At 40.0% G+C, this 22,849-nt stretch overlaps 1 protein-coding gene across 11 annotated transcripts in view; it reads left to right on the top strand.

Annotated features, from left to right (window-relative positions):
• TACC2 (transforming acidic coiled-coil containing protein 2) overlaps positions 1-20,731 on the top strand; it is a 234,635-nt gene extending 213,904 nt beyond the window's left edge. For 10 of the 11 annotated variants that reach the window (XM_019485888.2, XM_019485887.2, XM_019485889.2 and 7 more), the window contains 7 exons: positions 943-1,086; positions 2,114-2,190; positions 7,703-7,746; positions 15,416-15,576; positions 16,526-16,632; positions 17,502-17,622; positions 20,166-20,731. In XM_019485888.2, the coding sequence (XP_019341433.1) occupies positions 943-1,086; positions 2,114-2,190; positions 7,703-7,746; positions 15,416-15,576; positions 16,526-16,632; positions 17,502-17,622; positions 20,166-20,231 (720 nt within the window). In that variant the 3' untranslated portion in view covers positions 20,232-20,731. Of the gene's footprint in view, positions 1-942; positions 1,087-2,113; positions 2,191-7,702; positions 7,747-15,415; positions 15,577-16,525; positions 16,633-17,501; positions 17,623-20,165 lie in introns of those variants that run through there. The other variant, XM_059730068.1, reaches the window with a different exon arrangement.
• The last annotated feature ends 2,118 nt before the right edge of the window (positions 20,732-22,849 follow it).

Raw genomic sequence — 22,849 nt, 5'->3', positions numbered from 1 at the left:
TAAAGCATGATTTTCACAGTTTGTTCTTGAATGTATTTCCATTTTCCTCATTTCTTGTTTCATCTATGCTTTTGGGCCATTCATTTGATCTAGACTATTTATACGAGAAACATGATTAAAATTGGACTTTTACACATAAATTGCACTTAGCTTCTAATCACAATTTGTATACAGGCAGGCAGTAGTATCACTAACAATATGACTTCTTTACTCTTTCTGTGGAATATAATTTATGTTGGAGACAGGATACTGACCAGCCAAGCTAAGGCAGCTGCAGTGTCATATCATATTTCTTATTTTTTTTTAATGAAACAGGATCCTTTAGGGAGGTTGGATGGCTCAGGGGGAAAGATACTAAGCAGGAACTGGGGAGATGCAAGTTCAGTTCCCGGCTCTGCTACTGGCAGTCTGTATTATCTTGAATGAGTCACTTGGTCTCCCTCTTCAGGACCACCTGTGCCTTAGTGGGTTCTACCAGATTGCTTTTAATCTGCAATCCTTTAACACCAACATTACATTGCTATGACAGTCATAGAATACATGAGAAAAGAATTATTTTCTCACGTAATGGTTCCCCACATCCATTTTGTTCCTGTATTCTCTGCACAAGGGCTCTTGTCCTAGCTATTTTACCTTTTCTGGCATTAACCTTTCTCAAAACAACTCTCACACTTAGTCTAAATATTTTAGGTTTCATTGCATTATCTTTACTGCTCCCTGTAGATTGACACTGATATATTCCATTTACTCTAAGTTCACATTTTCTCATTACTCCTTTTCTCCTTTAAAACAATTATTACTTGTATTAACATAGTGCTAAGGAACCCTAGCGATGAATCAGGACCCATTGCCCCCCTCACCTTCCTAAGTTTTAAGTTCACTTGACCTATTAGCAAAGCGCATATTTAATGGTTAATTTCTGTGTATTTATAAACCAAACAGAGAGAGCCTAGTATCCCAGCAGACATTCCCATCTCTAAAAGTGCGTTGTACTCCCGGATTAGCACCTCAGATGCAGAAAACACCACAAACCTGCGCTACCCACAACAAGATGTAGATTCTGCACTACGACTTGCCAGAGAGGAGGTAACTTCCTTATGGGGTGTGGGAAGAAGAAACATGTCTTCTGTTGGTTTGTTTCTTTCTTGTTTTCTCAAAAGGCATTTCCCTGATAGAGATGTACTTTGTGGGTCTAAATATCCTTTACACTATGGCCATACCATTCAGGGCTTTGGGAGTATGAAAAGGATAAAAAGAGGGGATAGATTCTGTTTACTTAACAGAAATGAGAGCCAATCTTACTTAATGGAAATGAGAGCCAATCCCCATATGTGGAAATTTTTATTTTTTATGCTAGCCACGTGCAGTGATTATTAGTGATGCTACTGCCAAGCAGGCAATAGCATCACTAATAATATTAATTCTTTGTATGGAGTATAGGTTATGTATCAGCAGTTTATGTATCTTAAGCTATGGAATACTAGTTTATCATTTTACATAAGGAGTCTGTTTTTATTTAATTTATGGTGTCTACAAGTTGCTTTCCCGAGTACTTGAAAAACACATCCCTTCCTAAAGAGTTTGTACAATCTAGCGTTAGTCATTTAGAAACTGCCTGGGCATCCTATATATCATTAAATGCATGGGGAAGGAGGAACAAAAGTTAAGGTTTATCCTATTCTTTGATCACTTGGGTTTGACAGGTTTGCAAAGCATGACAAGGGCCTCTTAGAGGAGAAATCCTGAAAGCCTTCCTCAGGTTTCATGATTTGACATCTAGTTGAATCAAGAACAGTAGTACTGCATTTATCATGGACTAGATTATCTGTAATCAGTTAAACATAACCCTACTGCCCTCAAAAGAGATTGGGGAAGCTTGATCTGGTTCCTCACTTCAACTTCCTAACTGAGACCTTATAGTTAGCTGAAACAGAACAGTTTTCTGGGGATGTTCACATTGTATCCAGATCTAGATCTGAAATCAGAAGCCCGGGCCTTTCTCTAGGCTCTGCTCTGTATGTTCATTAAAAAGCAGAATTCAGTTAATCTGTCAAGCCAAGTATCTGTTTTAATAAATAACTTCCCTTATCAGTTGTTTCCTCCTTTGTATCAGATTGTGGCCAAAGAAAGAGAAGTGTCTGAGTGGAAAGAGAAATATGAAGAAAGCAGAAGGGAAGTGATGGAAATGAGGTGAGTTGCTAACACAGCTGAGTCACTGATTAAATTAATCAGATCTCTTTTCACACAAGCATATTGAGATAAATTTGCCCATACTTATTATGTTAGTACTTTTTGTAACTACTCTTTAGATTGCTCCTCTCCCATTTTCACTTACTCTTTTCCATACACAATTGGCAATTTCTCTCTCTTGAGGTAGTCCTGAGGAGACACCTGCACTAGTTTGGTCAAGGGTGGGCAAAATATGGCCCATGGGCCAGATGCAGCCCATCATCTGATTGAATCTGGCCTGCAGGCAGGCACCCACCAATTAATTGTATCGTGCCCAGCCAGTGGGTGCCCCTCCTGCACTCTGCATGGGGCCAAGTTCTGCCTGCTCCTGCTTGGGGCAGTACGCGCTGCACTCTCAGCCTCCCTGTGCTGGAGGGCACCAGCCCTGGCTAGCAGGTACAGCTTCTAGGTAGGACTGCTGCTGCCGCTGGCCAGGGAACTGCTGAGCTCCCCCAGCCTCCAGCAACTCCTCCTTCTGTCCCTGCTGCAGTGCTCTGGGCAGCAGGTAAGGAGGGGAAGTTACAGCATTGAGGGGAGCGGGGTGAGCTCTGCCTGCAGCTTGCATGGCTGGGCAGGGAAGCATGTGGATGGAGGGGATGAAGGAGCTTGGCTGCTTACAAAGCCCTGCTGGGCAGGCATGGGGCAGGCAGGTGAGGTGGGAGCAGCAGCAGCAGCAGGAGCGAGCATAGGCTTGGTTTAACCCCATCAGGCAGGTAGGGTGGGAGCAGCAGCAGGAGCCAGTGTGAGCTTGGGGCAGGCATGTGGGGTGGAAGCAGCAGGAGCCAGCGCAGGCGCCGTTGCAGTCCCACCAGGCAGGTATGGGACAGAGACCAAGAGAGCCAGCGATGCCAGGCTCAGCGCCCTGTCCCCCACTTCTCTCTCCTAGCGGCTTCTCTTGCTGCCCGCCAACAGCAGCTGCTTTCCCTGCCTTTGCAGTGTGCTGCAAGCCAGGCAGGCAGTGCTGATCCCCCTTTCCCTCCCCTCAGCCCGCCTGCAGAGGGGCTTGGCTAGGCTGAGCCACATTGAAAGAGCAGGCAGCTGGGAAGCCCCCCATGCGCACACCCAACCCACCCGCACTCCATACACACGCGCACACACACACCATCCCCCACCATAGCCACACACCTCACACCTTAACCATAGCCACACTCCCCACACACATCTCATACTAACACACATACCCATGTTCCACACACACCTCCCCACACATGCACCCACATCCCCTCACACACCCCACCCTCTCACCATACCCACACACCACAGTCTCATCCACACCCCCACACGGCCCCACATACCCCACCCCCAACCATATCTACACACACATCCAACAGTCCCATACACCCCACAACCCCACCACACATATCCACACATACATTCCATGCATACACCCCTCCACACACACACTGACACACCCCACCTGCACTGCACCCACACCCCACACACACCCCACCCCCAGCATACCCACACATGCACCCAGCAGTTCCACACACTCCAGGCCTCAACCACACCTGCATACACCCGTAGCATACCCACACCCCCTACCCCTCCAGACAATATACAAGCAGTCCCCCAAAAGGAGTGCTTCCTGGGCCAGGGGAGAGACTTCCAGTGGCAAAGGTCAGGGGCTAGGGGGTAGGGCTTCTGGTCACACGAGGTGACCAAGGGGCGGGACACCTTTTAAGGGGTGTGGCTACCCTTGTGGCCCTCGTTGCCTCACCAAAACTCATTAAGCAGCCCTTCAGCTGAAATAATTGCCCACCCCTGAGTTAAGTCCTTTAAGTAGGCAGAATAGTGGGGCTTAATAATACAGTATTTCGTGTAGACCCTCTATGGGTGACAAGTTTCCCAACAAACTGTGCTGGTTACCTGTTGTTAACTAGGTAAATCACATGTGTCAATTTAAAATTCAGTTTTCCTACGTATTTGGTCTGGTAAACCTCAGTCACGTGAATATTCAAAGAGAGAGCATGAGTAGTACTGGCAAAAGAGATTCATTTTAAGTATTCAGGTGTCTTAGTAGCAAAGTTGTTGGTAATATTCACCCAGCACAGGTTGTTAAAGCTGAAATGATTTGAAATAGCTGTGTAAGAGGCCAAATTCTGCCTTGGTGTTATTTTCTAGGATTATTGCTATAATTTCAAAGGGTAATAGTAAACTGTAGCTTCACCATGCTGTTACATTAGATGTACTAGTCAAAAGATTTCCTTGGTAGTTTACTGAAATTTTTATCTTTATGCTATTCTGTATAAATAATGACTTTGTTTTTCCCATTATTGGTATCACTGCATAAGATGGTCTCTGCACCAAACTAAATTTGAGAACAAGACTACCCAGAAAAGAGACCAGTAGCAGACTTTCTGTAAGGGCTTCAAGGTTTTACTTTTTTCCCAGTATATTTTAATTTTTATCCGGTAAATGAAAGAAAAGTATTTTGGGCCATTGTTAATCCGTGGCTTCCCTAAGGAGCAAATTCTTAGCATCAGTTCTGAGGTTTTAAAGCTTTGGCTACTTTTTTCAATATCTTTTCTTGCAAATGCATTGTTTAACCACGCACGGTAAAGCCAAATCTAGGGTTCTGTCAAATGTTGATGTGTGTAACTCTTGTTGATATGAAGGAGAATTGTGGCCCTCAATTGAGAGTGATGAGAGAGAGTTCAGATAGGGAGGTCTAAGGGAGTTTTGCATTAATTAAGTTTTGAGAGTAATTTTCTTTAACACTTTAATGTGGGGAAAAGAAGAATGACACAAAATTGGGGGGAGCTGCCTTAAACAGGTCAGAAATAAGCTAAGGAACAGGGGAAGATTAGAAAACTGAATAGAATATATCCCAGTTGTTAGTTTGAAAAGTCTTAGTGAATACATCCTGAAATAAATTGTCCAAAAGGCATCTATTCAGTGGGAGAAATACACTCTTGTGAAATTAAATGCTGGAACAGTCTTGGGACAGTAGATGAGAATTCTAGCAAGCAAACATTACTTTGTAGTACACAAAAAAGCAACGTAACTTTAGGCTGTGTACATAAAGATGAATTGTCACCGGGGGAAGCTGTAGTACAGGGGTAGGGTACACAGGTGTAGTACATGGGTGCCAGAGCATGGCAAGCAAAGGCATTTTGTTTGGCATGCGCACCTCGGGGTGGGGCTGCACTGCCATAGAAAGGATCAACCCCATTGAGGCTCCCCTCTGTTCACCCCTGGCATGCCAACATCTTCCAAGTTGAGGTTGTGGGTATTTTTGGTGCTCTGCCCAAAAATGTTGTCAGGCCTTGCTATAGTCTGTTCTATGGACCTTGGCAACTACACATCGACTACAGCATTCACTCACATGCAGAGCGGGATGGGAGGAATTCAGAAGTGAGCGATGCAAAATGAGCAGAGAATGGAGAAACTGGCCTGTTAAGAAAAAATATAAAGGCCAACAAAGTTTGGCTAAATCTGATTTAATAAAAAGAGTTTTTGATGATGTTTTGAAGGGTGTACACACCAAGAAGGAAGGGAAATGCCTGAGTATGCTTACATGCAGGTATTATTATAAGTGTAAAAGTCAAATGGAAGGAAAAAAAATTAGGCTGAATGTAAAGGAAATCTTTTTGACAGTGAAACCTGAGTGTCTCTCTCAAAGTTCACCTGAACTTTTTAATCTAAACTGAGCCAACCACTTTATGACTGAGCGAAATAGTAGAACATTTTTTTTTTTGTAGTAAGCACTTCTCCATTGTCAAGAAAGTGAACTGGGTGGTGGTATGTCTTTCCACATTAAACTTCTATGGGCTAATGTGGACTGAGAATTTACACTGTTACAATACAGAGTTTAACATTAAGTTTAACGTCCTCAGACTGCTGTCTAACATGTTGTATCTTCCCTGTGGAGACAAGGCCTACATTTTTTTTTTTAATTTTCCTATTGTAGAAATCATGGGGCTCTTTGAATATCCATTGAGTTCTTCCTTTCAAGGGAAAATCCTTACAGCTACTTTTGGGTTTGAATTTAAATTGCTTTTTTAAAACTGAAACTCAAGTACTGAGAGTGTCAAGAGAAGTCTCAGGAACTCTGAGCAAGTCTCCAAAGTGCTTCTACATGCTGCTAAGTCCTGTTCGTCCTGCTGCAGCTCTGCCCTACTTTTTGACAAATAGCACAGCATGTGACCTTGCATTCTGTGGTCCAGTGCTACAAAGACCTCCACAAAAGCGCAGATTGTTACTTCTCCCAGGAGTCTCCCTGAGGTCAGCAGGATTACATGTGCATATAAGATTTGTGCTTCTCAGAGCTTGGCCCTTGCAGGACTAGGACAAATGCATTCAGTAATGGGCAGAAAAGACTTTTTCTTTCTGAAGGCTGGACTTCTAATGCATTTCTGGAGTCAGCTTTAATTTAGGTTTCATTTACTATCAGATTTTGACACTGGATCTCTCTTTCTGCAAGTCACCTAACCCATTTGCAGCATAAATGTAGCAATCACATTAAACAAAGACTAAAGAATATAAGTAAAAAAATGTCGAAGGAATATTTTGAATGTGGACCAAAAGGGAACGAAGGTTGTGGTGATTTTATTTTTGTAGACAGTCATGTGTGGCTCATTAAAAGCACAGATAAAGCTAGTCTCATTTCATTAGCTTGATTTGGCTCTGCAGAGGAGCAGCTCAGCTTCCTAAATCACTCTTAATCTGCTTATTTTAGCTAACCTCTTTCCAGGAGGAAAATATAAAGCATGATGTAAATATATGAAATAAAATAGGGGCATTTTAATAAAATTATCATTTAGCTGCCTTAGTTCCATAGCAGTTTCACTAAAATAGGGAATGAGTGGATTCTGTGCTGTATAATTAACTGTTTTTATCTCATTCTCTTAATTGCTGATCGATCCTTACTGCATATTTGAAGTGCATAGGATTAGCCAGGTATTTTTTCAAATGACAGTCACCCAAGGTCCTCTCATTTTTCCCTAATAAACCTAAATTTCCTGGAGTACAAATTTTAAAACAAACACAAGAAATAAAGAGGGTCCAGGCCATGGAAGATCGGGGGGAGAGGGAGGGGGAGAAACAAATATGTTGCAAATTAACTCTTCATGGTTTCAGATCTAAAATATATATATGACCCTGAATCTAATTAATGGTTGAAGTATTTGGGGGGAAATTTTGAATAAAAGCTGGTGTTGATAAAGTGAATTTGTCCTGGCTTCCTATTACATTCAAATGGGGAATTTAGGGGGAGGGAAAGATAAACACCTTGACTTTTTCAGTTTTACTGAATTGGTTGCTTTATTTTTCTTCATATTGTCCATTTTGCAATAGCATCAAACAAAAAAGCCAAGAGATTATACAGACTGTATAAAAGTGGGGAATAGACTTGTATTGAATTTTGCATAATACAGTGCAGTTATTTAATAGCCTATTTTCCAAGTAGGCCATTAGCAACTGTAAGATTTGCCATCATTGGTATATACAGATTTTCTTTTCATTTCTTTTATAGGAAAATAGTTTCAGAATATGAGAAGACGATTGCTCAGATGATAGGTAGGTGTTACTGCTTTGGAAGATGCTATTCTGTGCTCTGATTTTGTGAAGAGAGCATAGAAATGTGGTTATTTCCATGGCCATAATTCTGACCTTAGGCATATCTGTTGAATGTTTTTGAATTTCATGAGAACCGGACATAATCTGAGGTTGGAATTATGTGCTGCCAGTTTATGCTGAAAAACAAGTCCTCCGTTCTGAAGCACTTGAGGCACGTCTTTCTTCTGTTGCTTATACATCTCTAGGATGTAAAAATATGTTGGCCAAGATCCATGAATATATTCTGCAGAAAGGAATTTGGGTCATTTCAGTTATTTTCACATACACAGCTGCCATCCTGACGTCCAGTATCCACACACGTGGGTAGATCCAGGATTTTGTAAAGGGGAGTGTGTGCTAACAGCAACTAGTTGCAGGGGTGGCTTCACCCCTGCTACCAGCCTGCCCTCCCACCCCAGCAGACTGCCCCATGACAGTTGCAGCTGGGGTCTTTTTTTAAGTCCCTCAATAAGGTAAGACTACTTACTCTCTTCCCTCCCTTCCTGTTCATGCACAGCGGCATGTCCCCTCCCCTCCCATTCTCACTTTCCTCTGCTCACTACAGCCACTGTTCCTGGATGATCTGTGGGGAGGGAGACTCCAGAGCTGCTCCACCTGGGCCGCACATGGATCCAGGCTTTGCCAGAGACAGAAGTGGCAGTGGCATTGACAGTGATGGCAGCAGCAGGCAGATTCTCATCCCCTGAGCCTGCTCCCAGGCTGCTAGGACACAGCTGGGGTGACCAGACAGAGAGGAGGAATCTGCCTGCCACTGCTGGTCCTGGCTGAGCCCAGCTTCAGAGCCCATCTGGAGCCCTCCTTCCCCCTCAGGCTGCTGAGCACAGAGTAGAGGGAGGGGGTGGAATTCTTACCTGATTTATGGACTTAAAAAAAAGAAGTCTCCAGCTGTTACTTTTGCAGCAGTATCAATTGAAGGAGGGTGGGTCTGTGCCACTTCACCGGCTCTAGGTCCACCCCTGCCCACTCATGTTTCTTCCCAGAAACAGAGGCCCTCTTTCTGAATTATTTTTATTCCAACAGAATTCCAGATTAACTCCAACCCAATTCAGTGGCTGGAAAAAGCCAACCCCCTTCAATAGCTGATTAAAATCAGTGGATTCCTTGGTTCTTAGATAATCACAGGATCTGGCCCTAGAATTGCCAGAAAAATATCTTGGTGTGCATATCATCTAGAAAATAAAACGTTATTTGCAAAATTTTTGCAGAAACAGAAAAATGTCAAACTTCAAATGCTTACTATTTTTAAAAGCCATCCTTGGAGAATCTCATCATCTTTCTTGTCTTGGGATTCTTGCTTTCTTATCATAGCACACTAGTGGTATGTTCCCTAGCATTATTCACTTGGGACTCTCTCTCAGGGACCAGAAACTAAATTATGACATTCAGGGCAATGAACTAATTAGAGCCAGGGGCTGATGAGAAGTGTAGGACATAATTCAATTCAAGGCAAGTTGAGCACCAAGTGCAAGCATGTCATGGTAACCACTTTCCAGGGTGTAATTATTTTATTAAAAAGATGGTTGTATGTGTTTATCTCCCTACCAACTGCTCTGAGATGCCCATAAAAAAGACATTAAAAAAATATAAGGCTGATAGGAGATGAATTTATGTCTATTTCTTTTGGAATACAAGATTCAGAAGGGAGGCCAGTTCAAACGAATGACTTCATCAGACAGTGGGGAGGATGGTCGCATTGCGATGTTTTCGGGGTGTTTGCAACTGTTCTTTACAATGTAGCATCATTTCTAGCAGAGAGTGGTCATAGAAAATACAAGGTATCTGGTGTGTATGTGAATCTGTCTTAACGTAAATTTATAATTAGGAAAGTTTTCACTGCATCTGTTAGTATGTGATCATTGACGACATGTGTGAATGTATTGTGTTTCCTGTTTAAATTGGCATCCATCATTTCTATATTGTAAGTGCATGATGACAAATGTTTTGATTACTTTTAGTTTTTTCTACATGAATATCTATATTCTTAGAGTGTTATTTTATAGTGTTGATACTGCCAGCATGAATTGCCTAGATTCATGGATTTATAGGCAGATGCTGCAGAAAGAACAAGCTAGTGACTTAGAACCTGATTTCAATAAGACTAGAGTCATGTTCAAATAAGTAGGTGTGTGCCAAAGGCAAAAACAAGTAGACTGACTGTTTTTTGGACAGGTTCTGCCGTTCTGCTTTTCCCACAATAATCTGTCAGATCCCAGTGTGCTTTCATACAAATCAAGAGAACCCTAGAAACAATGTTCCCAACCCTGCAGATTAACTGAACTGAATTATGAATGAAGAACAGAAATCAACCCCAAAATAAGGCCTTAAACTGTTTCAAATATGAGTACGCTAATTGCTATTCCCCTTGGAATTTGAGGGTTTTGGATACCTATTGCATTTGATTGCCTTTGGCAGGATCTGTGTCGCATTTATAATTCACGCTTCATAAGAGCATGACCAGAACACCCTGTCTGCTGAGCGCTCCAGTTTTTTACATTAGATCCACACTAGGGTGTCTCTGCCACCCAACAGAAAGCTGGTTCAGTGCAGTGGAGGTTCAAGCCTCGAGTCCTCCAAATGTTACTTGGCTGGTCTCTTTTCTCTGTTTCATGTCTGGGATTGGTACATGCCAAAAATGAGTTTGCTTTTTCTGTCCCCAGTGTTTTCAGTAACACAGACAAAATGGCATCTTGGGGTTTTGCGGTGCATAGTCAGAGACAGAGAGCATGTACTCATTTCTTGTGTTGTGTCCCAGTGACTGAACCTGCTTTCAACCTCCACCTAAAGTTATTTTTTTCAACTGCTGTTATTTCAAATTCAGTCATTCATCTGCCTAGGATGCTTTTATTTTCTGCTGGTTGAGGAACCTATTTATTTCTCCTTTGGTTTCAGTGTAGCAATGCCACATTGTTGTAATGCAACACAAAGAAAAGGAGCTCTTGAGGTAACAGCAAATGAGTTATTGTACAGGTGGCTTATTTTAAATTGCAGCCAATATTTCAGGTTATCTGACCATGCTATTAGTCTCAGTTTGAAGGCATGCATTTATTTATTAACTAATTTATAAAGCTAATTTCATGACTGTAACTTCAATAAAAAGTTGTCCAAAAGGCTTCTCAGAACTGGCCCCTGCTTATTGTATATCCTGGATGTTGCGAGCCCCGTAATCATGGTGTCTGATCTTCATTCAGCAATATACAGTATCACAGTTTTATCTGATGAGGCGTTGGATGAATTGAAACTGATGCCATCATGTGAAAGAATGTCCCTATGGAGTAAATTCTCAAGTTATGCAGCTGTTCTCCTTAACATCTTTTCAGACAAATCAAGAATAATTAATATTCCTGTTCACAGAACAAAAAGGAAGATCCTTATGCTTTGCTTTCACAGTAGTAAATGACTCTTCCTGAATCGGTTTAAATTATATTTTTAAAAGAAATTATAGCAGGTTTTAGAGAGAGTTCTACATAATGTAATTTTCTATTTTTCATCAAATGTTATTGACTAGCATGGCATTAAATTCTGCAGCGAGATATCTGATTATGCTTTTAACACAGGGTTTCATCATTAATGTAGAAGCCCGATTTGAAGGTTGCTCTCTCTGTTGCCACACACTTTCCTATGGAGAAAAGAGATTTCATGTAACTAAATAGAGAACAGGATTATCTGGCATGTAGAAGAAGGTGATTGGCTATACCCTCTGCACAAATACATGAAAAAACAATTATTATATATATATATTTTTGCACACAATGCTCCTTGCTAATAAAATAAAATGAGGAAAATAATGTACTTCAACAGGAAAATACATACTTGAATTGTTGTATGTATGACTACATTCTTTGCTCTTTATAAAGCCATGTACTAGAAAGGATTTCATTAGTCTTGACCCTCTTTCACTAATCCCTTTCAAAGGTATATTCATTTAGGTCCGTAAGTCCTCAAACAGGTTTTCTAGATTGTCATGCATATGTATATTTACATAAAACCCAGAGAGTGCCATTGCTTTTGATGGGAGCAGGAGCAAGTCAGTACTGATAGTCCATACCTAGAAAGCTAAATTTTGTTCTACTTACATAACTCATACACAGTTCCATGTAGAGGTCTGTAGATCTGTACTATCTGGATAACAGTAGTCACTAAGTAGCTGCTAACTGGTGCCTTTTCAAGTACTTTCTGACTGTTGTCCTCATGTGTTTCCTTTCTCATTCTGTCCTTTCGTGTTTGCTTTCACCTCTCTATTGCATGTTTTACCCTAAAAAAGAAAGTCCTGTTGCACAATTTTTCCACGTAGGAATGAGTGTTTAACTCCAAAATGGGGTGCATCAACAGAACGAGGTGAGAAAGCTCACCCGGCTGTTGTTTTCACTGTGCTGGGCTCATGTCGGCATTTACCGCTCTGCACCAAATGAGTTCCATTTAGGACTGAAACAGGAACATGAGGCCTAAAACATCATGCTCTCTTTTGCATAGGGATGCATTTTGCCTGTCATCTTTCTCTTTCCAAAGTGGCATAATTGTCCGTATTTTTTCTGTATGTATCCATTTTGTGTTTAATTTTTATCATTGATTTTGAAGTGTCTTTTTTTTATTTTTTTCCTTCAAAAATGTCTCCATATATTTCTAAGTTTGAGGATATTGTTAAACTCTCACTATGAAAACAAAAGAAGTGTGTGCTTTCTGCATTTAAGGTTGTTGCATTACTTTTTTTCTGCTTTCCTAACAAATTCCCTGATTTTCTATTTTGCTTCCATTTTTGTTGCTTCTTGCTATTTGCTTGCAAAACAAACAAACAGGCAAGCCTGGTAAGTAATGCTTTTCACCATCTTTGACACCTGCATTTTGCATTTTTGTTGCTTTTATACTTTGTATTTGCTGCATCCCCATTATTAAATGATATAAATCTTCCTAACAGATACTGAAAACAGGTTTAAAAGCTATTGAATAACATCCTTTTATTGCTACTCTTGAACAAATATCTCTAATTCTTTGTTCGTTAAAAATATATCTAGGAATTTTACTTTTGTTTGAATTATTATTTTTAAATTGTGAGAAGTGTTCTCAAGAGACATAGAAGCCTCTTCATTAAGGCAATTAAAGAATCATATAAGCTTATATAAAATGTATGCATTTCTAATTCCTTAAATAGGATTTGACCAGCAGTCTTGTTGACAATATTGTTCTGTTGAGCAGTGATATCTTTGCAGCTAAATTGAAGAATACATCTCTCAAATCTGCCAGTCCCACTCACAATGATGGCAGGTTTTCCATTGTGTTCATCCACTCTTTGTTCGGGCTAGATCTAAATGCTCCAGGCAGTGAAGTGTCTGCCATTTCTTGTGATGCTATTCTTTAGTTCGATAGATATAACTCTTTACAATATGTTTTTCCTATGCATGCTAGATTTCCATTCCTTTCATTTTATTCCTTTTACCTCGTTTCACCTAAATATTTCCTTTCTCCTTGGGGACTAAGGTTGGGTTTGAAGCTCACTCTCTGGCCAGATGACAGGTCAAAGACTTGGCAGGGATAGCATTTAACACATGGGTCAGAAGAATTGAACACCTGATGTGCACTTTTCTAATCCCATCTGGTCACCTGAAGAAACAATGTTACTTATAATTGGCAGGAGCTGGTTGAGCCTTTCCTGACAGAGGGAAAGCTGTCAGGGAACAAGGAAGAGACGGGAAAGGAGTTTTCTATAGGGATTTGAAGGGGCTGTGGTGAATTATTCACAGGCTCAACTGCCGTAGAAACAGATGAGAAGGAAATCACTCAAATATAACAGGACTTAGTTTAATTGTCTTAAAGGAGGCAACATTTCATTTCCTTGATCTGTCACTAGCACCTGATCATATGTGGTTCCACGCACATGGACCCTCACAATGAAGTGGGATCATTTTGGGGAGTATGAGCTTGTGCATCCAGCCCTTAAATTATAGATTGTCCTCAAGGGTGTAGGTTGCAGCTGTGTTGGTCTAAAGACATAGGCAGACAAGGATCTTTGGGTGAATCTGATATCTTTTATTAGATCAACTTAGTTTTGATGTGTTTTGAGAACCAGGTTGTCCTCAAGATGCATAAAAACTAACCTTGTGGTGAGACTGAAGAAGTCTTCTGAGAGGAAAACAAATGAAGGATAGCACATTCTCCTCCTGTATTTACTAGTCACAGTGGGTACACAGCATATGTTTTTGAGATCACAGTTGAAAAGACCACAGCGAATCATCCTAATATTGATTTCCAAAACATTATTAAAAGGAAATTCTACTCTGAAAACTGGCATGGCATTCACCTGTTTTTCTTTATCAAATGTGTTCAGTTCACAAATAAAGAAATGTTGCAATTAACTTAAATTTGCAAAGTTAAATCTACCCTGGGTTCTTTCCATGTCATACATTATTACTCATAAAGTATCTGCAGATCAGGCAATACCTGGGTAACTCTGTTGACCTCCATGGGTTTGCAACATGTTACTCAGTACATCCAAGTTGAGGTGCAACATAGAAGTGCAGTTGACACTCTGCTATGTTGGCTAACAGAAAAGGCAGTACAAACCTCTGAATACCCCAAAGAAGCAAATCTTTTATATTTGACGGTGCCATATTAGAAAGTTCCATGTCTGAGCTGAGCTGAATTTTAAATGTTTATTTCAAGCTAAGGCTTCTTTTGAGATGGAAAACTGACCTCTGCCATATGTCAGAATGTAGTAGACCTAAATGGACAGGCTCAGGCTTTAAAATGTTGCCTGTTCTTTGTTCAGGAGAACCTTTTACCTCATCATGGATGTAATAAAACTGTCTCACCTTACTGTTATGTTTTCATTTCAACTTCATTCAAAATGGTCTATAAAACATGGATCATGAGAATCATATTTCATTGGTATGAAAAATAAAGCATTTTATTAAGCAGAATATTAGCACTTCCTTTCTGTAGCTGCAAAGAGATGCCAATTTGTGTCTTGGCCAGTGATCACCTTGAGTATAGGAATACTAATGCCAACACATGTCTACTTTTGCCTGGTTTCCTCTTTTAATTTGAGAGATGAAAAGCTCAAAAAGTTTAGTTTTACTTTGCTCATATATTTATAATACACCTGAATTTAAATCTGGTGCCAAGTTTCCTGACTGATATTGCCCAACAATGAAACTTGTGAGCCAGCTTTGTACAATCTAAGGTCCTAATTCTGCATGAGCAATACTTGGATTGAATTAAATGAGGCCCCCAATTTGCACTGGATGAACCAGTGTTATCCAGAATCAGGTGGTGAGCATCACAAATGATAATGGCTGGCATCAGCAGCACAGATACCTAGTAGCTTTTCACTTAGTTCTTCTTTGAAGAAAGAGAAAAATCCAACCTCTGTTTCTTCAGAATAAACAACTGAGTTCAGAGTGCTATAAATCATCGATATGAAGATGTTTTTAAATTTGGTTTCCATGTGTTAGAAAATAAGAGGCAAGACAACTAGACACATGTTATCAAACAAAGGATTATGCCTCTGTATCATATCTTTTCTAGGTCTAAAGAACCATTTAGCTACTTGTATAAACAGCATAGCATTGTAAAAACACGTATAACCCCTTCTGTCAATTGCTTTTTTTTTATACAGAGGATGAACAGAGAGAGAAATCTGTCTCCCATCATACTGTCCAGCAGCTAATAGTGGAGAAGGAACAAGCTTTGGCAGACCTGAACTCTGTGGAGAAATCACTTGCAGACCTTTTTAGGAGATATGAAAAAATGAAAGAAGTTCTGGAAGGATTTCGGAAAGTAAGTCAGGGTGTGTCTTCAAAGTAAAAAAATGTAGGATATTAAACTCTGTTTTTCTGAAAACAACAAACAAAACAAATCCTTAGGTAGCCATATAACAGTGTTGTTCCATTTTTGACTCTCTTGTTGCTTTCAATCATGAGTCCACTTGTCAAGGTTCAGTTGTAATTGCACAGGGTGCACATAGTGTATTTGTACTTGTTCACACACTCATTTGTTCTTGATTATCTGAAAATAGCTTCAGAAGTACCAAAATGTTGTAGAAAACAAATTTGCTGGCATATATGCCATGCTGAAGTTGCAGAAAATATTGTGAAAGATTATTTGAATTCTCTAGCACCTTCCAAGCAATAGCTTATATCAGGGGTTTTCAACCTTTTTTTTAACAAGTGTTCCCCTTCTGTCTCAGAGTTTCAGTTCATGTACCCCTTTATATTTTTTTCTTGTTTTTAAGGGGGAGGGGGGCGTATTGAGGCCTCGCGGGGAGTGGGGCAGGGGCAGGCACTGCTGAGGCAGGGTGGAGTGGGGCGTGGGATGGAGCTGTGAGCAGCTCATCCAGAGCAGCTCGCCCCAGCCCACAGTGACCCCCAGTGTACCCCCTGCAACCCTTTTAAGTACCCCTAGGGGTATGTGTACCCCCAGTTGACAACCACTGACTTATATGCTGGTTGCCTCACCAGGATTTAGACTTTGTTTTTTCTGGTTAAGGACCGTTATTTTATTTTTTTGTTAATTTTCTCCATGGTATAGCTAGCACAGTGGAGTCCCCTCCTGTAATATAGATACACACTCAAATACAACATAATAAGTGTATTGTAAGCTTTGGGCTCATACAAGTGTGTGTGTGTGTACGCGCATGCGCGCTAAAATATTCTTACAGCAGCTAAAATCACTTGAGCAGCGCAAGCAACAGACTTGCTGTTGACACCCTTTAATCTTCCCATTTAAGAATGAAGAAGTGTTGAAGAAATGTGCGCAGGAGTATTTATCAAGAGTAAAGAAAGAGGAGCAGAGGTACCAAGCACTCAAAGTCCATGCTGAGGAAAAACTGGACAGGTAATTGCTGTGTGTGTGCTTTTTACTATAGGTAGGGCTAGCAACTTATGATTTTTGGCACTTTTTGGTGGGTATATTATATCATATCATATCAAGTACATGCTAATCTGTCGTGAGGAAGAGTGGGAGGTTAAATAAATGACCTGATACTAGGCTTTTTCTGTGGGGGAAGAAAGGATGAAACCAATGACCACAGTTGAATGCTAATCACCAAACTTGTACTAAGAGAGCACAGAGAATGTGAGAATACCGCTTGATAAATGGTCCTTTCTGGAATGGACCATACCAAGAGACTTTTTGAATTAATGTGCTTTTCAAGGCAGCTGCAGAAAGTCTTTTAGTTTTATAAACTTCACTCAGTAAGCCAGGCACTGGATCTGGTTTTCTTCACTAGGCTCTGAAGCTCAAGTTAGCATTTCTAGAGCCCACTGTAAATCTCTTATAATAATTGCCTCAGGTAATTAATATCTCCGTAATGTCAACACTGACCAGTGTTTGTAATGAAACACATTTTTCAGTTCATTTCTCAACTCCTCTCCCAGGGTCAGTCTAATCCAGACACCAGAATTCATCATGGTTAAAGGCTTAGGAAATGTTCAATAAGTTCTGTGGTACTAGCACAGTTGCTGGTGTGTAACATAGTTTATGAAAATATTTGTAACAACCGTGTTCAAGCGAGGGTTGAAGTAGCGAAAGGTTTTTTCTTCTTAGTGGGTAGCAGCTCTCAAGTTAAGGTTGCATAGGCACATTCAAACCCATGCTGAGCAGCCTTTCTGTCCATGCTCATCTGTCATATCCGATCTGTAGGTAGCCTCCATCCTCACTTTTACATGTTTTAAAATAAACCAGAGGAATTTATATTTTTGTAGAGCCAATGCTGAAATCGCACAAGTCAGGGGCAAAGCTCAGCAAGAACAAGCAGCATATCAGGCCAGTCTCCGCAAAGAACAGCTGAAAGTGGATGCATTGGAAAGAACACTGGAACAAAAGGTAATTTAATGTCTCTGCCTTAAAGCTAATTATTACAGTGATGTGGTGTGCCATCGCCAGTAATGACGGGTGGTGGTTATTAGGCCTGTGCAAATAGGGATGTATACAATTCAATTTGGATTCGGCCAATTTGGAGAACAGTGATTCGATTCAGAGATTTGGGTTGCTGTCCTGAATCAATTCGGCTGAATCAGCTTCGAAAGATTCGACGCTGATTCGGAGAGATTCGGTGATTCGGCCATAGACTATAATGGAGAATCACTGAAATACCTATAACTTTGTCATTTTCTGGTGGATTTGGATGAAAACAGCAGAGATGGTAGCCCCTTCTGAGGACATGAGGTCTACCAAGATTCAAGGAGATAGGTGCAGGGGTTTCTGGGAAACTGCACCTCAAACTGCTGAAAGCAAAACTCATGTCATGTGTGAGTGTTAAGGCAAAGTGGGATAAAACAGCAGAGATGGTAGCCCCTTCTGATGGCATGAGGCCTGCCAAGTTTCAAGGAGATAGGTGCAGGGGTTTCTGGGAAAGTGCACCTCAAGTTTCTGGTAGGAAAACTCATGTTGTGTGTGTGTTAAGGGCTGTAGGTTGTAGCCGTGTTGGTCTAAGGACATAGGTAGACAAGGTGCTTCGGATCAATCTGATATCTTTTATTAAACTAATTGAATAGTTGGAGAGCTATATCTTAGCAGGCTTTTGGGTTGAAAAACCCTTTGTCAGGCTGAGGAAGCACCTGCAGTTGGTGTGTGTGCTGTTCCTGGATGGAAGAAATAGTAAAGAAACCAGAGGCTGGCATGCAGTGCAGGCAAGAAAGCCAGTCAGTGAAAATGTAAATTGAGGCATCGTGGGGTGAGAGACAGGCTGGGGAGGAGGGGGATGTAGCAGGTAAAAGTGGAGAGGTACCTGGGGCATCCCATGTCAGGCAGGTTATAGTGCGTCATAAATCCAATGTCTATATTGAGTCCATGAGGTTTTGTATGTTGGAGGTGGATGAAGTAAAGTATGTTGTTTCTACATCCCTCCCCCAGAGCGCTGTGATTGGAAGGGAACTGAGGGAAAGATGACAGTCACTGGCCAGCTACAGATGTCAGTCTTCCCCCCACACCCCCTTCTCAGTTTCTCTTTCCCTGCAAAACTGTCTTCTGAAACTGCCGAATCTTCCAATCTTTTTCCGAATCTTTTCCATATTGATTCAGATGCTTCGAATCAATTCGGAGGTTTTTATGGGTCTCCCAATTCAATTCAGATTTGATGATTCGGCCTCTGAATCAGGCTGAATTTTCTCTGAATTGAATCGGCGAACAAAGCTTCGGACACCTCTAGGGGTTATGCAGTTAATTGTACGAACAAATCTAGAACCGCTGACTGCCTGTCTGATGATAATGTTAAGATTCAGACTGAATTGGAGAGAGAACATTGTAGTAAACACGTTTCATTATGCAAAGCATTGTGTTGTACAGTAAGTTACAAATTGCACATACTTCTTTAGTCTGTGCTTAAGCCATTCCTACTTTTTAGTGCAAGAGATTCTGCAGATTTTTTTTAACATGTTGGTTTCGTATTATGGACTTGCACCAATTTGTATCTGTTAGAGTTTCTTATAAGCACATTTTCCACAAATGTAGGGACCTGTGTAGAAGTCCTAATTCAGTCAAAGCTTCCTGCTAGTTGTGAAAGGATTAAGACCGTTACTTTACTCTGAGCAGGTCATGTTGGTTCTTAATTTTAGCTATAATTTTAACCTCTTAATTGGTGTAATCAGCTTAAATTTATAGACCTACAATGATCAACTACAAATATGGGCAGTGTAAGACAGCAGTGGATCTTAGAACCCATGTATATCTCATGGTCTCTTGACTATAACTGCTCACTTCCAGTGTTTTGTACTTGAGGTATGGACAAACAAGCAATTTACAGTGATTAAAAGGGGCTGGGACATAGCACAGAGCAGCTGGTCCATAATAAATTTCCATCTCCCCACTCATCCCTCAGTAAGCAAAGGCTAAACTGGCTTGTAACCCTATTTCATTCAGTGGCAAGCTGCCCTGCTTTAGTATTTACTGGTTGTGGTGTAGAGACATGAGAAGAAGATTGCGAAGTAAGACCAGGCACGCAGGTATTTGTCTGCTCTATGGTAAGTCCCTGCCCCCCTTATACTCGCTGTAATTTGCCATTTGTCCAAAACAGACCTGAAATCCCATAAGATTTAAACCTTTAGAAAAGGAGACAAAAGTCATGTAATAAAGACCAATACAATATTAAATATTTTCCAAATCATTATTTTAAACTACTAGTGGGGATTGCCATATTTAGCCATATTAAAGTAGGCAAAGGTTCTGTATGGAGATAAAGGACATTGTTGGAATATACTGTATTTCGTACATGCTAGAGTTCAGTATTTGAGATCAGGTTTTTTGTTCTCAGTAGTAAAAATACTACTTTCCTCCCTGTAAGATCAAGTAAAAGAAAGAGAAGGATTAATGTTTAGTTTTAAAAGATAGTGTTTTTTGCTGTTAATTTTGTTTGTCTGTTTGTTTTTTAGAATAAAGAGATAGAAGAATTAACAAAGATTTGTGATGAACTGATTGCCAAAATGGGGAAAAGCTAACTTTTAACCAAATTTCTGGACTTCAATTTTGAGTGCAATATGACCATTGGCACACTGATGTCCTACATTTATGGGGACAGGTTATATTTTCACTTTTTCGTATGCACTACTGTATTTTCTTTCTAAATAAAGTTGATTTAATTGTATGCAGTACTAAGATGACTATCAAAATTTCTTGCTATTGTTTGCATTTTCATAGTATAATTCATAGCAAGTTGATCTCAAAGTTCCTGTATCAGGGAGATTGTCAAGTTCTCTAATAAATGACAAATTGCTGAACCTAGCCTTCCCTTTGTACATGAGTTCCCATGTTGGATGTCTTTTGGAGTTAATATAAACATGTATTACTTGCATGGGGACTCTTGCCTTAAGGAGTGTAAACTTGATCTGCATTTGCTGATTTGTAAAATAAAATGAAAAAATAAAAAAATGAAAACTGCATGTCTCTTAAATAAAATTCTCTATTGTAAATAAAATTTTTCGTTGAAAATTGGAAAGAAGCATGGCTTTATTTTACTTGCTTTTTCCGCATGCAATGCCAGACACACTGTAAGTGGAGGCACAAATTCTACTTAAGTAACTTATTCACCCAAGTAACTTTATACACATGAGCAGTGTCATGGTATTTCCTGGAACTGCTCAAAAGATTAAAATGTCTTATGCACTTCAATATCTGTAGGGGTGGATCCACTGGGTGCTTAAGCATGGACTTCATCTTTCCAGGTGCATTCTTGCTGTTCAGCCAGGTGCATTCTTCCATTACCATTCTTGTCTTTCAGCGAAGCACTGAAGAAGGTATATAGGTATATTCATGGTAGACAGACACATTGCTATTACTTTAAGAATTTGCCCACACGTGGATGAAGAACATCTGGTTAGGAGTATAATCAGAATAAGCTAGATAAGTAGCATTCTTGTACACCTCTTCATCCTCTAAGTCATCCTCTGTGCAGGATTACATACATAAGATAAGCATTAGGGCTTTAATGATAAACAAACTGCTTCTCCGTCTAATGGTACATCACTCGAATCTCCATGATGAGGACAGTCTTCAGTCTGGTTTTTCTCAGCTCGCTTTTTGTAATCAAAAGTAAGTGATTTCAATTGACTCTTTTTTAATGGATTCCTAGTTTAGATGCCATGCAAAAACACAGCCTCTTTTTCCAGTGTTACCTTTTGCCCCGTTTTTGTGTTATAGGATCAGTTTGTTAATGTAGATAATAGAGAAATATCTTGTCTAAGACATGTATCATACAATACTAAGATTTTAATGCACTTTCCCCTGTGGCTATCAGCTGTACCTTTTGGGCTTTGCAAGTTTCAGTTGCATTGTTTAATTTTTTAGCAAATTCACACTTACATTTAAAACTACCGTGCAGTTTTTTACTATTGCTCAGCACTGGCAAAAGGAGGATGAGACTGTAACTAAAGTTTAAGCGAAGGGAGTTCAGGAATTAAAGCCAATACCTAAAGTTTGGCCCAACAACACTGTCACAACACTCTACCTGAATGGAGGCTTTCAGGGAGAAATTAATCTCAGTATCCTGGTAAAATATAAGTCCTCACAAGTCTGCTGTATGTATTATATTCCTAGCATTGCAAACTGAAAGACATGATGAGGGGTAAAAGGCACGTGATATTTTTAATTTTTTAGTAGAATCTATTTCTTAAATGTTCCAAGAAGGTGTGGTTCCAATTGCAATGCATTTAGCAATCTTAAATATTTATTATGTGAAAAAACCTGAAGTCCAAGGAACAGCTAACTTTTTGCTTTCAATGGCAATCTCAAAGGAGAAAAAAAAATTTTTGATTGAATTTTGCAAAACCTGTAGATTTCTTAGGCATTTTGTAAGTCACTAGCCTCTTTTTACTTACTTCAAACAGAAAGAAAACAGTGATAAATGTGTAGTTGCTTCTAACATATTTTTATAAGCTCTCAGCAACATCTGCATAAAATGATTTTTCTTAATGACAGGTGAAGCACTGCAATGTTATACTTGTGTAGGGTCAAGTGAAGAAGAGTGTAACAGACAAGGAACTCAGCGATGTCCAGGACAATCAGATGCGTGTTCCCTCATCAGAGGGCAAGGAAGTAAGTAGCTACAAAACTGTAACAAAACATGTCATATTTGTTAACTTCTGCCAGCAGAATTAAATATTCTTAAAAGAATCAGTGTTTTTAGGAGAAGAGATTGGTTAGATGAGGAAGCAAATCTGTAGTTAAATATATTCTGTCATTTTTTAAAGTACTCTTAAGACACCTTAACTCTATTTTTGGATTAGTAGAAATCTGACATAAATAGTCCTACAAGTAAGCTCTTTAGTTCGTATTATTAATGCAGCTGGTCAGGTTCACTCTCTACACTATAGTGGACTTGATAAATGGCTGATTTTAAATATTAGTCAAACATTACTTAATATTGTATTTTTAAAGCCAAGTTACTCTAACTGTGGTTTACGGAGGAAAAGCATTAACAAATCATTGTGTTTGGGGTATGTATGCAGATAAGCAACACCTTATTATGATTATAGATGTTGTAAAGGTTTCTCGTGTTATATCTGATCCCTGGATGCTGAGATTTCACATTAATAAGATCTTGAAACAATTACGTAAACCT

Source organism: Alligator mississippiensis, chromosome 6 (assembly GCF_030867095.1).
Source record: "Alligator mississippiensis isolate rAllMis1 chromosome 6, rAllMis1, whole genome shotgun sequence".
NCBI classification, from domain to species: Eukaryota; Metazoa; Chordata; order Crocodylia; family Alligatoridae; genus Alligator; species Alligator mississippiensis.
The sequence above is the reverse complement of the archived record's forward strand: the minus strand, read 5'-3'. Positions and strand labels throughout refer to the sequence as shown.